Genomic DNA, 17,765 nt, shown 5'->3' with positions numbered 1-17,765 from the left:
TGCTAAAAGTTGCTTTGTGGCATAATATATGGTCTATTTTAGAGAAGAATCCATTTGCTGCTGAGAAGAAAGTCTATTCGCTTGTCGAAGGATGAAATATTGTATATGTCAGTTAAATCTAAGTTATTGATTATATTATTGAGTTCTATAGTTTCTTTGTTCAGCTTTTGTTTGGAATATCTATCCAGTGGTGAAAGAGGTGTGTTAAAGTCACCCAAAATTATTATGTTGTTGTCTTTTTGACCCTGGAATTTGAGAAGAGTTTGTTTGATGAATGCAAATGCTCCATTGTTTATCACATATATATTTATAATTGTTAAGTCTTGCTGGTGTATGGTTCCCTTGAGCAGTATGTAGTGTCCTTCTTTATCTCTTTTGATTAACTTTAGCTTGAAGTCTACTTTATTTGATATGAGGATGGAAACCCCTGCTTGCTTCCACAGTCCATGTAAGTGGTATGATTTTTCTCAACCCTTCACCTTCAGTCTGTGGATGTCTTTTCCTATGAGATGAGTCTCTTGGAGGCAGCATATTGTTGGGTCTTTTTTTTTGGAAGGGGGGATCCAATCTACTAGTCTATGTTTTTTGATTGGTGAGTTTAGGCCATCCATTAACATTCAGGGTTATTATTGGGACATGATTTGTATTCCCAGCCATTTTTGTTTATTTTTGGTATCTTACTTGACTTGGTTTCTTCTCTGATTAGTTTTTCCTTTAGCATAATCCTTCCCTCTGCTGATTTTCATCATTGTTTTTCATTTCCTCTTTTTGGAATAATTTGCTGAGTATGTTCTTTAGTCTAGGCTTTCTAGTTGTAAATTCTTTTCACTTTTGTTTATCATAGAAGGTTCTTATTTCATCATCAAATCTAAAACTTAGTTTTGGTGGATATGGGATTCTTGGTTGGCATCTATTTTCTTTCAAAGTTTGGTATGTTTTTCCATAGTCTCCTGGCTTTAATGGTCTGAGTTGAAAAATCTGCTGAGATACAAATTGGTCTCCCCCTATATATGATCTGATTCATCTCTCTTGAGGCTTTTAAGACTCTATCCTTATTCTGTATGCTAGGCATTTTCATTAAAATGTGGCTTGGTATAGATCTGTTTTAATTTTGTACATTTGGTGTCCTGTAAGCCTCTTGTATTTGTTTTTTCTAATTCATTCTGGATGCATGGGAAATTTTCTGATATTATCTCATTGAAGAGATTGTGCATTTCTTTGGTTTGAAAGTCTATGCCTTCCTCTATCCCAATAACTCTGAGATTTGGTCTTTTGATGCTGTCCCATAAATCTTGGATATTCTGTTCATGGTTTCTTACCAACTTCACTATGTGGTCAACTTTATTTTCCAGATCATATACTTTGTCTTCATTATCTGACATTCTTTCTTCCAAGTTATCTAGTCTGTTGGTGATAATGCTTTTTATTGTTTTTTATTTGGTTTATTGTTTACTTCATTTCAAGGATTTTTGATTGGCTTATTTTTCAGAGTCTCTATTGCTTTCTTGAAGTAATTGTTTGCTACCTGTGTTTGCTCTCTTATTTCTTTGTTGGAATGATCTTTTTTTTTTTTTTTGCCGGTATTTGCTCATTTAGGTCATTCTTTAATTCACAGATTATTTTAATTATGAACTTTCTGAACTCTTTCTTTAACATTTCATCAACTTCACTGTGCATGGATTCTGTTATTATAGTATCCTGGTTTGTTTGGGGCACTTTCCTCCCTTGTTTTTTCATGTTGTCTATGTGTCTTTCTTTCCTGCAGTGTGGATCTGAGATATTACAGTTTCTACCCTATATTCTTGTGGTACCCATGCAGATTGTACCTCACCTTGATATTGGGCTTCCAGACCTTGCTGGTGTACCTCAGTGTATGCTATTGCAACTAAAGATGGTGACAGCAATAGCTGAGGTAACTTGAGGTAATAGTGGAGGTACCCAACATGGATGCAATGTTTTACAGAGATGGGGCTAAAAGAATGAGCCTTATACTGTCTTTAGGATGCCCACTCTGAGAAGCAGCTGCTTCTAAGCCCTGTCTGTTTTCAAAAGGGGGACTACTGCGTGGGTAAGGTAATGGTGATGTGTGCAGTGTCCCAAAGTGAAAGAGGGTTAGGCTTAGGCTCCCAGGCTTGGGAGTGGGGGGGTGGGGGTGGTACACAAACTCTGACCTACCATGGGCCTGGGTCCCATGAAGGTTGGAAGAGACGATCCTATGCCAGAACCTGAGCTCCAGTGTGTCTGCTGATGGAGGGATGGACCTGGGCCTACTGTGGGCCTGGTCCTACTCAGGTTAATGTGGGCAGATCTAGGTTGGGCCTGAGCTCCTGCCTATTGTGGTTAATATTATTAATGATTTTAAATAATTTAAAATTCCTCCTTAAACAATACTAAAAGGAATCAATGCAAAAATTATTGCTTTTTCCTTGGAACTTGCACATTTTGGAAACTTTTTAATTGTTAAGAAGTCATCTATGAAATATATATTGATTGAGGATTCTCCACCTTTATGTTTCATGATTTAATCATTCTAGTTTCTGCTATGCCATTTTTCCACATTTATCTGAAGATGTTCTTGTGTTCAGCTTGGTTTGGCAGACTTTGAAGATGGCCCACAGAATAACTGTTCCTGTTTGCTCTAGAAAGCTGTGAAGGTTTTATTGCTCTTATACCAGCATCAAAATCTCAAGTACATGGCCTAGTTAAGTCAGCCTGAAGTTCTGCTAAATGGGTGTGGAAGGATAATAATGAATTAGAAAAGTGGGTCTAAAACATACTAATATTTAATGATGTTTTCCAATATTATTGGCAATCAAGTTTATTTACTAACTGCCATAAACATTCACTTATCCAAAAATCAAAAAACAGGGAGTTTTTAAAATGTACAATATTATAATAATAAATACTAAACATAAAAAAGAGAGATGTGGCTACTATCTCATTTTTATTATTATTATTTTATTGTTTTTTGGGAAGGCGGATTAAACCCAAGGCCCTTGTATTCTAAACACATTTGTGCCACCAAGCTTCACCCACTGTCCACTATCACCATCGTAATTGCACTTTGTCATACACTATTTCTTGCAGTGATCCATTATTATATTACATATAGTAAGACTCACCAAATCAGTTTTCTTATCTCGCCAGAATCCTACCACCCAATAATTTTTGAGAAATATCAATTTATCAAACTTGCACTCTAATTTTAGATATAATTCAGTAATAGATAATTTTCATAATATTTATGAAACTACCTATAAATATGTTGTTTTTGAAAGATGATTAAAGGGGAAATGCATTAGTTATCACTTAAAATGATCTAGGAATGGTTTTAAATATACTTGACATAATAATACACTAATATGCACGTGATAAGCACAAAATAAGAATTAAGAGGAGCGTGCCCTTGCTGTGTTGAGAAAATGTTCTCCAAATCTTAGGTAAGGAGCTTATTATAAAGATAACCCTTTGTTTTATCTAGTGCCAAGGCATTTTGGAGAATACATGATAACAGAATAGCAAGGGATATTACTGTACATTTTGAAAAAAAATTTATAATACTTAGAAATGTTTAAAAGGTATACATATGAACACACAAGTATTGTGAGGAGCATTTTTACCAAACTTTAAAAGCAGAATAGTTCTTCTCACTCAATTTGGGGGAACTTAAATAAGATTATTGCTATAGGATAAAAACAGCTAGGCTTTATTAAAATGTAATATTAAAAATAAATGTTTGGAGAACATTATATTAGAATATCATAAAATGTATTGATAAGAGTAAAAAAGAGAAATATTTGTATATTTTCAATATAATGTCTCTAAAATGAGGCATTCAGATAGCTATATAAAGATACATGACTCTTGGATGAATTAACTTTTATATTTAATGCATATGCTGTTATTGTATTTCTTGACCAGTACTTGATCAGAGGGGTCAGGATCAGCCAGAAGTCAGGCTTTGGAAGGACACAGAGAAATATTAAGGTTCCAAGTCAATTCAGCAGAATGACTAGTTCACATTGGGACATAGAGTGCTCTGTGGGCAACCTCACCTAAGTTTCGTTTCCCAAGTGCTTAGGACAGTCCTCCAGATCTAAGTTTGTCATGTGGTAAGCAATCAAATTTATCAGGTTGTCCTGACTATTTGCAGGGCTGACTGAACCACCATGGTTTGAAATTATTTTAAATTTCTTGCCCACTCATGCATCAAAAGAAAAAACACACAGAACCAAAAGAAAACAAAGGCTTTCTGTTGCAACAATTCAGAATTAGCACTCCTAAATATTACTGTACATTTTGAAAAAAAATTCAAAATACTTAGAAATGCTTAAAAGGTATAGATATGAACACACAGGTATTGTGAGGAGCATTTTACCAAACTTTAAAAACAGAATAGTTTTTCTCACTTAAGAGGCAACACCCTGAGAATTCTGCTTCAGTGTTCAGAATTCGTTAGGACATGTTTGATTAAAATGCATATGAGCCAAGCAAAATTGCACATTCTGCCTACCAAGCCACGTACATGGTCTTGCAAAAAGTTGCACGCTAGTATATCTAAGATACAGACAGTATGTGTGACTCATGGTGGAAATATGTCCTCTGTTAGAGAAATTCCTGCAAACCAATGCCTGGCATGCCTTTCTCTGCCTACCCCAATCCTACAAGCCCCATAAAGTCCAGTTTCATTCCTATCTAACCAACATCATCTGCAATGTCTTCAACAACCCTCAAGTTTCCATTTTCCTTTCTCTTTTTACTTCAAGCCTGTCTTGTGCTGTTATATAACTATTTTATGATCCTATATATCATTCTAAGTACAGCTTAGGCTGCAGGAAGGAACATGTAGCTGTCTCTTTTATTTCTTTCAGATATTTAATATATTGCTAAGAACATAAAATAGTCAGTAAAGATTTGGAAAAAGTTGTTAAGTAAAAGGAAGAATAAAAGAATGTTAGAAATAAAATAAATTTACATATGAGTTAGAATTTTAGGTGGATCTGTGTTAGTCAGCTTTTTGTTGCTGTGACCAAAATACCCAACAAGAACAAGTAACATGAAGAAAAGTTTATTTTGGCTCATGTTTTCAGTCCATGGTTGGCTGAGTCCATTCCTTGGGCCTGAGTAAAGCAGAACATGGCAGAAGGGCAATGTAGAGGAAAGCTACCCAGCAGCTCGTGACAACTGGAAAGCAGGGAGAGAGAGAGAGGGGAAGGGGCCTCAGAGTAGGTCAGATGAACCCTTCCAGGGCACGCCCCCAGTGATGCACCTCCTCCAGTCATGTCCCCCCTACCTGCATTTACCACCTAGTTAGCAAATTCAACCTGGAATGGCCTGATCAGGTAACAGCTCTCATAATCTAATCATTTCAGATTTGAACATTCCTGCATTAACATAGGAGCTTTTGGGTAGACACCTTATATCCAAACCTAACAGTCTTCCTTATAGTTATATACAACAATCTATTTGTTCAGTGCCATGTCTAACAACTTCTAAGAATAATTTTCTCACCATAATGGGAGAAGAAACACTATCATTTTGAAAATCTTGGATGATAAAGTAAGGCCTTAGATTGAGCTTGTCTTCTTTGTCTAGGGCTTCTGATTGGAAGATTCATTTGTGGCTTTAAGATAACATTCTTCTCAAATTTCATTTCTACTCAAACACCAAAGTAGTAATATTAGACTGAAGAATTCCTGGATGCCTTTGCATATGAGCCCTCCTCTACAGCCCACATATACCCCTATGTCAGATAGTAGTGTTGTTAATCACACGCTCAATTGACTCATTAAAACACAGACCAAAAAAAAAAAATCATAAAATCGTTGCCATAGAACTTAGTTAGAACATTCAGTGAGACATTTATAAAGTTACCGTTATATAACTTCTCGTAATGAGAAAGAATTCATTTCAGTAATCTGATTGTATAAAGTGTAGGGGTGGAAAAAACCCTCGTTTCCCCTTGTCTTAGGTTCATTGGCTTGGGCCCTGTAAGTTAGACTAACAAAGACTAATGAGAACAAAACTGTTTATTGCCAAGGGTATCACGCTCACACACAGGACCACGCGGAGATGAGTAACTCAAGGGAGTGGTTAGAACTTGGGCTCGCATAGCATCCTCACAAAAGAACAGAACCTTTTCAGAGCAGTGACAAGACAAAGCAGAAGGACTTTCTAGGGTGTCAAATTGTGGAGAGTTGAATATATTGGGGAACTTATGGAAGACAAGAACTAGTTAGTAAAGTTTGTTGAGCAGGTTGCTCTAGTGCCCTTCCTGGGGTAATAAGAGTGTCTTTCCTGCTAGAGAGAGGAGGAGGAATGTCTTTACAAATGTATGTTTTGCTTTAAGGCAAATAGGAATGCAGAGAACTTTTCTCTTATATCTTCTTCTAATTACCTTCAGCTCAAAATAACTGGTATGCTATATTTTGGGCACATTTTGGACATGTTTTTGCATAATATATCATGTAATACTTAGGTGACATATTTTGGGGTGTTATATTCTGCTGTCCTTCAGTCATCTCTGCTGATAATAGTACAGCCTTAAAATTTCTGAGGAAATTCTGTGGAGGAAAGCCAGTTTGAGCTGCAACTGGTATTTAAAACTCAGCACAAGCTTTTGGCTCCAGGGGAAATCTGTATGGTCTTCTCTCTTCTGCTACTACAATACAAAAAAGTTTTTAAAGTACAAATTGAATTTTAAATCAACCAGGCAGAGAATAGAATTAGGAAAAAACTTAATCAGCAGGTAGAAAGAGGATCTAGTATGCTTTTTAAAAAATATATTGAACTGCTAAAGCTTAGCTGTTTTTTTCTCCCTTGATTCATCTAAAATTGCCCTGAGATGCTTGACTGACCTTTGGGAATGACTAATATGTGTTTGAGTTTTTACTTGACATTTAAGCCAGTTGTGAAAATTAGCATTGTTTTAGGGCCCCAGGAAGCAAAGAAGTCATCCCAGGTCTGATGTATTTCTGTAGGTAATAACTTTGAATTTAATACAAATTTGATCTGCCCAAGCTTTGCTTTAGTTACTCACCAATACCAACACATGACTTTAACATGAGTGTCATCAGAGCTTAAGAAAAAAATTGCCTTAAGAACCCTTTGTACACAGGTCACTCCAATGTTTGCTGACGATAATATTTTCAAGGTCTTAGTAGTAGTCTAAAATGCAATACATTTCACTGCATAATCATCACAGATTTTATGGTTGGTTTTTTTTTCAAAAAGTGGGATGTGATCACTATGTGAAATTAAAAAAAAAATTTACTCACTAAAAACTTTCCATAAGTTGTTTTCCACTTTATTCAGCAAACACAATCACTTTTGGCTTTAAGCTAGCAGAATAGTTTTTAAAAAAATATTTATTTTTTTGTAGTTGTAGTTGGACACAATAACTTTATTTTATTTATTTTTATGTGGTTCTGAGGATCAAACTCAGGGCCTTGCGCGTGCAAGACAAGCGTTCCACTGCTAAGCTACAACCCCAGCCCCGCAGAATACTTTTTAAATTTATCCATAATCAGAAAGAAATGTTTCACGTTAATGTATTGCTGGCAGACAAACTGAACAGTTTAACTGTCGCAAGAAAAGTCTTACCACATCATGTGACTGACTAATCATCTTAGCCTGCCTGCCCGCCTGCTCCCTTGGGCCTATGCTCTTTATTGGGTTGAGTGACAATACCTTAGTACTGCAGTGCTCTCAACAAAGTGTGCAAATCTTGGCAAACACACTGACAATGCATGTGCACTGGGAATTTAGGCTTCCTATTCGCAGGGTAGGAGAAGATAAATGCCCATCCATATGTCATTGGTGGATTCATTGCTGTTCTGTTTACCTTTTGGATGGTGTACAGAACAGAATTGTACTATGTGACCATTACTCAAGGAAAACTTATAAACCTATTTTTGGACTGAAAGAAACAAAGGGTAAGAGATTATGTGGGAGGGGAAATTATGCTGTGAAATTGTGTGTGTAGTGGGGGAGACAGAGACAGATGTGAAATGGTAGCATCTATAAGAAAATAAATGAAAATAAGTCAGAGATACAAACTAGAAAGTTATAGAAATGCACATGCACTTTTTTTTTTTTTTTTTTTTTTGCTGCTACTTAATTTCTTGTTTTCTGATGATCAGTCAGGAAGTTATCCTATAGAGAAATTATTAGACATCAGAATATATAGAGTACTGCCAATCCCAGGGAACATCAAAACAACTGCATTTGGAAAGTGCCTTTTTAGCCCAACCCTTCAATAACTGGTCTTAAATTTGGTAGTCACAACAAACGAAATTTGGCTTAGTTCCACATTTTCCCCCTGACTTATATTTCGGAATCATTTGGTAGAATTTAAGAAAATATTTTGCTGCTGCTCTCCTTGATATTGTGATTTAAGTAATCTGGGGGTGGAAAGACAGATTTTTGAACTGTTAAAAGATCCCAAAGTAATTCCAGGGTGGAAGCAGTCAGGAACCACAATTTGATTACCATCCAGTCTTCTCACTGATGTTGTATCATTCAATTGGAAGTGTTGAAATTCATTTCTGGGCCATATGTTGTATTAAATATTAGTAAATTAGAACACAGTTAGCCTTATTAGTTCAATTGCTGCTAATAATAGTTACTATTTATAGTGCTCTTGTGATTTGCGGTAAAACCCAGTGCATATTTTATTTCTTTAAAGTAGCTACGTTACCATCTTCATTTTATAGATGCAATAACTAAGCATCTAAATCATTAGGACTTCTGCTACCAGTATCCCCTTTAAAATACCACTTGTTTTGAATTATTGCTTCCAATACTGGGAAGATTTTAAATACTTATTCTAGTCTGATTATGGAGTTATATTTATCTAAGAGGCCTGGGGTTCTTACCTTCAATCTTAATGTAATCTGTACGTTAAAAAGCTTCTTGGCTTTTTGACTCTCTTTTAATTACTCAGAAACTCAGAAATATTTCAAGGAAAGTCAGCGTTCTTTGGACTGTTGGTTAATTTTTTAAATGGCAGTGTTTACTAGAAAAAAGCCCTTTCATTCTTCTGATCTCTTTACTGAGAAGTCTTCATAAGTACAAGTTTGATTACAGTTTTACTAAACACCAGTTTTGAAATGTCTTTCAATTACTTGAGCAATAAATTGGTTTGCTCCATGGTTCTATCAAATTGAAAACAAGAGGAAGAAAAGTCAGCTTAACCCAACTCAAAAGGGGAGCATGTTTCCTGGGATGAGAACGTGTCAAAAGCAGCATAGCATGTCCTAACTCTTCTGTGTAATCAGGGTTGTATCGTGTGTTATGGGTAAATTATCTATTTTGTAAGTTAGGCCAAAGTGTACTCCTTTAACTAACTGTGAAAGCTTTCTTGAAAGCCCATGAAACCTTATTATTCTAATTACCAACACAAGGGGTTGATAAATGAATTATGAGGCCAGGTATTATTGTCATTAAATAGACCTCACTCAATTATTTATGCCTGGGTCTGAGGTTACAGCTCAGAGAGCTGTGCATATTGTACCAGGGCTTGTTTGAGCTCTGAGACCTGGAGACCGAATTACAGTCTTGGCAGGCAGCTTTTGTTGAATGCAATTCAAGGGGATGACATGCATTTTTCAGTCAGACATTTGGATGTTTTAGGGCCAATGGATATTCAAAGTCTATCCACAAAAGACTATTTCATTTTAGCCATGTAGTGAAGTCCCTTTAAGTTATCCAGATGAATACAAATTGGGGGGAAATGGATTCACAATAGGAAAAACACAAAGACTTTTTTTTTGCTTTTGTATTTTCTAAGACTTTTTTTTTTTCCTTGCATGTGGTCAGGGGCACATTAGTGTAATTGTATATTGTCTGTATTTATCTCCATATTATGTGTTTTGTTTTTGTGCTTTGTTTCCAATTGTGCAATGAAAGATGTTGTATTCTGGTTAAGAAATCTATTATTAGGGAGGACAGGATTGGATGAGACTAGTTTGCTCTATTCTGAAGCTATGCCAGCTTATTGCAAAGGTCAGTCTTGAAAATAATGTCAAGGCATGTTCTCTCACTGAGTCACTGACTTGTCCAGCCCCGTGTCCCTTCTTCTGGGTTTGCAAACTGTCAGGGTGCTTCCTGATGTCCCATGAGCATCAGATTTGGGAGGTTAAGAAGCTCTTCTTGCTTCTTAACAATTATTCTCAGCCCACCTTCTGGTCCTGGGCTTTATTTTAAAGGTATCCCAAGATTTCTAACAAGTCAATCATTTTGCCCAAGGCTGGACAGTGAGGAGCAAGGAGTACCTAAGATTGCTATTTGATACTCTTTTGGTTTGGAACTTGTGGAGGGGATCTCTTGGAAAATGAAGAGGGGGTGGGACATCAAGACAAAGAAGAAAGTGTCACATCAAAGTGTTATGTATGTGTGCCACTGCTGAAGTTGGCCAGTCAGATCTGATTAAGACACTTTCTTTATGCAGGCTAGCAGTTATTTGAGTAATAATAGAAAAGCAAGAACAAAAGTAAAAGTGATAGCTGAGAGAGAAAGAGAAGAAAATACATCACCAGAGTGGGGGAAGCCCTATAGCTGGGAAGTCTTGGGCAGAGCATCCTCTCCACAGGTGAGACTCCAAAGTCTTAATACCAATGGTGTTACTTAAATACATGTTAGAACACAGAAAACTCTGTTCTAATGACCTGCATGACCTAGTGATCACCTCAAGGACACTGAAAGTCATACTTGAGATGTGATGTAGAGTGAAGTCTGGACTTTCATCTGAAAACCAGAGTCAGGACATCTGACCAATAGGATGGGATAGTGATTGAAAGACAAATTTGAAACTATATCTAGTGTCAGAGAAAACATCTAGCAATTAAATAAACAAACAAAAATAAAAACTTTTTATGTTGTTTAAAGGAAAATTGATATCTGTAAATAACTGACAAAAGCTTATTAATGCCATGTAAATAGGGCCTAATGTTACTAAAAGAATTTGGAATTGAATTTTTAGTGATTTTAATTTCCTGACTTCTTTCTCTTTTAAGTTTTGCTGGTTTAATGTTTATCAGCTCACAAAATTAAAATAATTATATGGAGTAAAATAGCTGCTTTTAAACTCTGGCTGCTTAGGAAAGTGTCATGCTTTCTAACTAGCCATTCGCACAGAATATGATAGAACTCTAATAGGCCAAATTGAATGTCTTTTATATTAAATGCTAAGTATCTAGAGCAGAGGATATGCCCATAAAGTGGGAACTTTATTACATTTGAAAAACAACTTTTGTCATTACTACTAGCTAGAGTTTTTGTTCTCTCCATATAGTTCATTATAATAGAGACTGATAATAATAACTCCTATATGTACTTTGTTTTATATATTTCAAAATTCTTTATACCAAATAATTGAATTACAGTTCTGCAAATTTGGCAATAAAACCCACAAGGTTTCCACAAAAAGTGGGAATGGGGCACAATATTCAGAAACATCATTAGTGACATATTAAGTAAAAAGGATAGGGATTTATTAAAAATAGTGGCAACTCCAGGCATGGTGTAATCCTAGTTATTTGGGAGAATGAAGCAGGAAGATCCAAAATTTAAGGTCTGCCTTGGCAACTTATGGTGATACTGTCTCAAAACAAAAAAAAAAATTAAAAGGGTTGCTCAATGGTTCAATCCCAGAACTGGGGGGAAAAAAAAAAACAAACATTTACACGAGTTAAGGGATACATAAATACTAAAATAAATATGGCAGCTTACTTTGAGAAGACCAGAAGTTTGCTAGTGGAAGTGGCTTTCAGAAGGGTTGCAACTTGTGAGTTATTGTCAAGTGTAAAGGGAGGATCATTGTAATTCTAGCTGGGAATGGGTGTTGTTTTCTATTTTACTTGGGGAGTGAGGCAGGGCCTGGAGATGAGATGTTCACATTCCTATGTTGGTTGACTTAGTGGGATGCAGTTTTCTGCAGTCATCTAGTGTTTCTCATGAATCAAATCACACACAAGGAAGCCCCAAGTTCATGTTATGCTCATTCTGTAATATATCCATCATGTTAGAACAAACTTGAGGTTTCAAAATAAGTGTTGCAGAAAAATTGACTGCTCAAAGATTCTTTTAATATTTTCATATCTATAGCTCACCTTGTTCTTGTCAGCACCCTGGATAGCAGGGAAGCAATTGCCTGATCTTTTGATTCTTTGTTGGAAAATCCTGAGCTGTTAAAACCCATGTAGTAACTGAGCAAACCTGTGCCAGACCTGCTCAGGTCTATTTGAGTCTTGAGCAAGTGTGCTTTCCTTTGAAAAGCAGCACTCTCATGAATATGGGTATATCTGGCCCCCAAAACGTGGGCAAGTCCACAGAGACAGATCGCAGAGGCTGCTTGGAATACCAGCCACCTGATTTACTTTTTTAGACACTTCAATTCAACGTTTTATAAAGTATCTTCTAGATGCCACACTTGCTCTGGTCTTATCTTCTCTATAATAATGCTTAATGCTTGTTATGATTTAGATTTCGGTGTCTCCCAAAAGCTAATGTGTGCAACAATGCAAGAATGTTGAGAGATGAAATGATAAGATTAGTTGGAGGATTTTATTTTATTAATGAAAGGATTTTATCCTTTCATTAATCCACTTGATTGGAAGGTAACTGTAAATAGGTACGCTGTGTCTGGAAGAAGTAGGTCACTGGGACATGCTTTGGTATATATATATATTTATATATATATATAAACAACTAAAAGAATTTGGAATTGAATTTTTAGTGATTTTAATTTCCTGACTTCTTTCTCTTTTAAATTTTGCTGGTTTTGGGCTGGGGATGTGGCTCAAGTGGTAGTGCGCTTGCCTGGCATGCGTGCGGCCCGGGTTGGATCCTCAGCACCACATACAAACAAAGATGTTGTGTCTGCCAAAAACTAAAAAAAAAAAAAACAACAAAAAAAAACAAACAAACATATATTTGTCCCTGGTGAACAGAGCTCTCTCTGCTTCCTATTTGCCATATCTTGAGCTGCTCCCCACCCCCCCACCCCCGCCACCTTTCCACCTTGATGTCCTGCTTCATTTTGGACCCAGAGCAGTGGGAGCCTGCTGTCTGTAGACTAAGACTTCTGAAATCTTGACCTAAAATTAACTTTTCCTCATCTAAAATTGTTCTTTTCAGGTCTTTTGATCACAGCAATGAAAAAACTGACTAAACAAATGTTTAAACATGATATATTTTCTTCATTGTATGATTCTGAAAACTTGGCTATAAGAAGTCAGTTTATAATTTTGGACACGGCTTTATTGAATATTTTCTAATGTGTAGAATATTTTAGAAATTATTTTCAACTAATCTTCCCAGCCCCAGAGGTGGTGTCAAATATCAGGGTGTTTGACAAGGTCAGTCTAGTAACTGTTCTTCATTTCTAGAAGGCTGGCACCTGAATTTCAGAAAAGAATAATGATGAAGGGTGCAATCTAAAGAGACTTTGCCCTCAAGCATTATTCAATGTGGAAAATACAATTATAGGTATTCTTCTGGTGACTTGACCCCAAGTTACGAAGTCTGTTTTCTTTTGAGAATGTTAATATTTTTATCAAGCACCTTTATGGTCAAAGCAGTGGTCACTGTCATGAGAGACAGAAAAGGGTGAGGCATTGTCCTTGCTATCAAGGGACTGCTTGGAGGGTTCTGGTTGATGGCTGGGGATATTCTTTATCATTGTGTTTGTGTTTATATGCCAGAATATGGGTGGGCTCACATCCATAGGTTAGTAATGAGACAGTCCTGCTTGGTATTGGATAAATCAGCAGGTTCGAGTCGGTTTCTGATCACAGCATACTATAAAATCACGAGTGTAGCATGGATACTTAGAAGCATCTTACACAAAACTTCTGTACTTATCCTTCATCTTTTAAGGTTTACTTTGTGTATTAAGAAGAAACTTAATTATAGCCATTTGTGGAAGGGTTTTGACTGTAAAAGCACAGATTTCAGGACCATCCAACGGATGATAGTGTTACACCTGTGGAATGCACACACGATCGGGTTTGAAATTTCTTTCTTATCGTGACAGAGGTGCCTCTGCAACACATGGGTCATGTGTTGTCTGGCTCCTGAGAAGAGAAGAAAAGCCCATGCTGTCTCTTTTTGTAAAGTTATTTTCATACATCAACATAACAGCAACCTAAATGACTATCTTTATCAGTTAGGACAGATAGAACAAATTGCATAGACTGTGTGGCTTAAAAAATAAACATTTATTTCTCACGCTTCTGGAGTTTGGAAACCCAAGGACAGGGTGCCAGTGTGGTTGGAGTCTGGTAGGGCCCTCTTCCACACTGCAGGTAGCTGATGTCTTGTATCCTTATGTGGTGGGAAGAGGGCTAGCAATCTCTCTGGCCTCTACTTATAAGGGCACCAATCTCATTCATGAGGGCCCAACCTTGTTACCTAACTGCAATCATTTACTTCATGATGGCATTTCAGTTGATGACAGATGACCTATACTGGTGGTCCCATAATATTATATGGAGTAATGACATCGTTATCATCTCAATTTGTGTGAGTGTATGCCATGATATTTGCACAATGACAAAATAACTTAACAGTGCATTTCTCGGCATGTATCCCTTCAGAATCTGTCCCTATCAACATACGTCTATTGTTGAGCAACACATGACTGTACAACCTAAAGCCCCCACCTCCATATACCATCATTGAGCATTAGACTTCAACATACAATTTTTCTTTTTTTTTGGCAGAGGACACACACATTCATCCAACAACCATGACCAAATAAAGTTACAAAAATTATAATATATTTAACATGTTAATATTATCCATTTTGATTAATTTTTGTTTTTTTAAATACATACATAAGCACTAATGTGATTACTATAAGTACATAAATACTTAGGAATAATGTTAAAATTTAAATTTAAAGCCTTTCTGACTGTGAGGCCAAAAGTATTTCTTTCCTTTCCCTCAACCTCATTTTCTTTATAGTATGATTTTTCTGTTTTAAGCACTAATTGCTTTCAAGGGATTAAATACCAGGTCAGGAAGTATGTTCTATGTCATTTAGTCCTAAACTCTCGATTTGTTCTCTCTCTTTTTCTCTCTTGCTTTTTTCCCCCCAAAGAATTGTTAAGAGAGAAGGAAAGAAAGTCTTTTAAAATAAATGTTCGGACTGCCAGAATCTGACATAAACTTCAGCTTCAATTTTATATGTGGTAAAAATGAGAAGAGCTAGGGTTCTCTGATTTTATTAATAGCATAAATTCCTTGCTTTTCAATGATTCCAAATGATTAATAAGTGAGACTAAAATATCTTATTCTTTCTGATCAGAATTTAAAAATTTAAGCCTGCATTGAGTCTCTAGGTTATAAGATACAGTTTAGGTTCATTTGTCTTAAATATTCTTGCAGACCAAGAAAATTCAATGTCCTCTCCATCTGTATGCTGTTAATCTTAACCCACTTCCACCTACCTCTTATTTTGTTTTATTTTCTTAGGGAAGCAAAAAAATTTGTGAGTGAAAATGAAGGAGCTCTTGGGAAGGGAAAAGGAAAGCGGTGGTTTGCCTTTAAGATGATGATGACTAAGGTAAGAATATTCATTCAGTCTGCTTTGTGCTATATTGACCCCAAGGGGGAGAACATTGCTTCTGTTCTAAGAAGGTGAAAAACTATCTTATAGTTTATATGTATAATGTACGATATATACAGCAAGTGTATTGTGTTATTAAAATTTGTGGAAGGGATTAAAATGGTATCCTTAGAGGAGTGAAAATAGAAAATAAGTTGAGAAACACTGATTTATAGCAAAAGACTTACAATATTTTATCACCTCCAAGTATAAAATACTTTCCATTTTAACTTTCTGGAAGTTAAGAGGTCTGATCAAGATTTCTTTTTTTTTTTTTTTTTTAATGCCTGCAAATTGCAGGACCATATAGTTTTTCTGTATCAAGAACATCAAACATGTACATTGGATAAAAAATAAGAAAAAATGATATACTGATAAAATATTGATTTTGGAGAAAAGGAAAGAGAAAGGTTTATTTGTATTACTATGCACCAGGCACTGAATTGAATTCCTCTGTAAAGTTATAGTCAATACAGTAAAGTAGGTTCATAGGTATTAGTAAATTGTCTTTTATAAATGTTACACCAACTGTAAGCTAAATGAATTTCATTTGTGAATAAAATTCATATATCTTGATTTTCATATATTTATATATATACACACAAAGAATATATTAATTTATTTTGCTTTATAGTTTTTATATAAGTGTCATTACAGTGTTTCTGCTTTTGTTTTCAATTTGTTGCGTGATTAGGATAATAAGCGGGGCTCATGTTACTGTGGGAGTTTAGTTCATTTTTATTGATGTGTTCTATTTTATGAAGATGCTGCAATTTGTTTATTGATTCATTCTATTGTAGATGGGCATTCGGGCTGTTTCTAGTTGTGAGTAACCTTTCGAACTTTAGACTTACACTGCTGTTATTTAGGCTTGTTTTGCTTGCTTAGTGTTCACATTATCCCAGCATAAGTACACATATGCAAAATGATCTGCCCATTCTGATTCTTCCCAGTGGTCCCTTGACCATGGATAATGCTGTGGAGTAAAATAGAAGGAAGATTTTTAGTAAGCTGATTTGTTTCTTCCTTCCTTTCCTGTGACACCATTTCTTTCCATTTAGCTGACTGTTCTGCCTCTATCACAATGAAACGTCCCATGTCATAGAACTTACCATCCTGTATTGAAATCTTTATTTATACACAGTTTACTCTAGAAGAGGAAGTGCCTTTCAAGGCAGACACTGTGTCTTATTAGTATCTCATTAATTCCTTCATGCAATGAATATTAATTAAATACACACCATGTGCCAATTACCTTATTATGGGTTAACTCAGTCCCTTCTCTCTTATTGTTGGTAGAATTAAACAGATCTTATGAATGGTCAGTATACTCTCTCTAAAATTGGAGATCAGCAAATATTGTTTTTAATTTTTTTTAAAAATTAAATTGACCTGGGGATAGTGGAAAACAGGGAAGCAAAGGTGAAACCTACTGTTATCCATTTTTACAAAAAGGTAGTATTATGTATTGGTGAGAGCTTTCCAAACTCATTGTCTTGTGAAGATTTGGGTTGGGAATATACATTTTGACAATAGAAGAAGTAGGGTTTTACTACTGTACTTGACTTCCTTTTCAGAAATGGGCAAAATTCCTTCGTGATTTTGAGAACTTCAAAGCTGCTTGTATCCCATGGGAAAATAAAATCAAGGCGATTGAAAGTAAGTGTTCATCACATCTCATTAGATGAAAAAATTGCCCTAGATAAAGGTCTGATACCTTTCTCAGTTTCTAGACTCTTAGAAAGATGAAAAAATACACGAAAATATGACCTACTCCTTTGATTACTGTGAAGACTTGTGTTAGTCCGCTTTTCGTTAATGTGAAAAACACCTAAGATAACCAACTTGAAAGGAGAAAAGGTTTATTTTGGCCCAAATTTTCTAAGTTTTCAGTCAAGGGTCACTTGTCCCTATTATTTTGTGGCTGTGGCAACATAGTACATCATGACGGGAGTGCATGGCTGAGGGAGGAGGCTGTTCACCTTATGACAATTAGGAATCAAAGAGAGAAACAGGAAGGGGATGGGTTTGATATCCCCTTCTAGGACCTGCCTCCAATGGCCTTAGTTTCTTCTACTAAGCCCAACATTCTAAACATTCCATCACCTCCCAACAGCTCTGTGGGCTTGGGACCAAGTCTTTTTTTTTTTTTTTA

The 17,765-nt window shown here is 35.9% G+C and overlaps 1 protein-coding gene across 1 annotated transcript in view; it reads left to right on the top strand.

The window, feature by feature from the left end:
- Tmc1 (transmembrane channel like 1) overlaps positions 1 to 17,765 on the top strand; it is a 114,471-nt gene that overhangs the window by 24,450 nt on the left and 72,256 nt on the right. The window contains exons 5-6 of the mRNA XM_077797332.1: positions 15,478 to 15,568; positions 17,188 to 17,269. Coding sequence (XP_077653458.1) covers positions 15,478 to 15,568; positions 17,188 to 17,269 — 173 coding nt within the window. The remainder of the gene's footprint in view (positions 1 to 15,477; positions 15,569 to 17,187; positions 17,270 to 17,765) is intronic.

Source organism: Urocitellus parryii, chromosome 4, assembly GCF_045843805.1.
Source record: "Urocitellus parryii isolate mUroPar1 chromosome 4, mUroPar1.hap1, whole genome shotgun sequence".
Classification (NCBI taxonomy): Eukaryota; Metazoa; Chordata; class Mammalia; order Rodentia; family Sciuridae; genus Urocitellus; species Urocitellus parryii.
The sequence above is the reverse complement of the archived record's forward strand: the minus strand, read 5'-3'. Positions and strand labels throughout refer to the sequence as shown.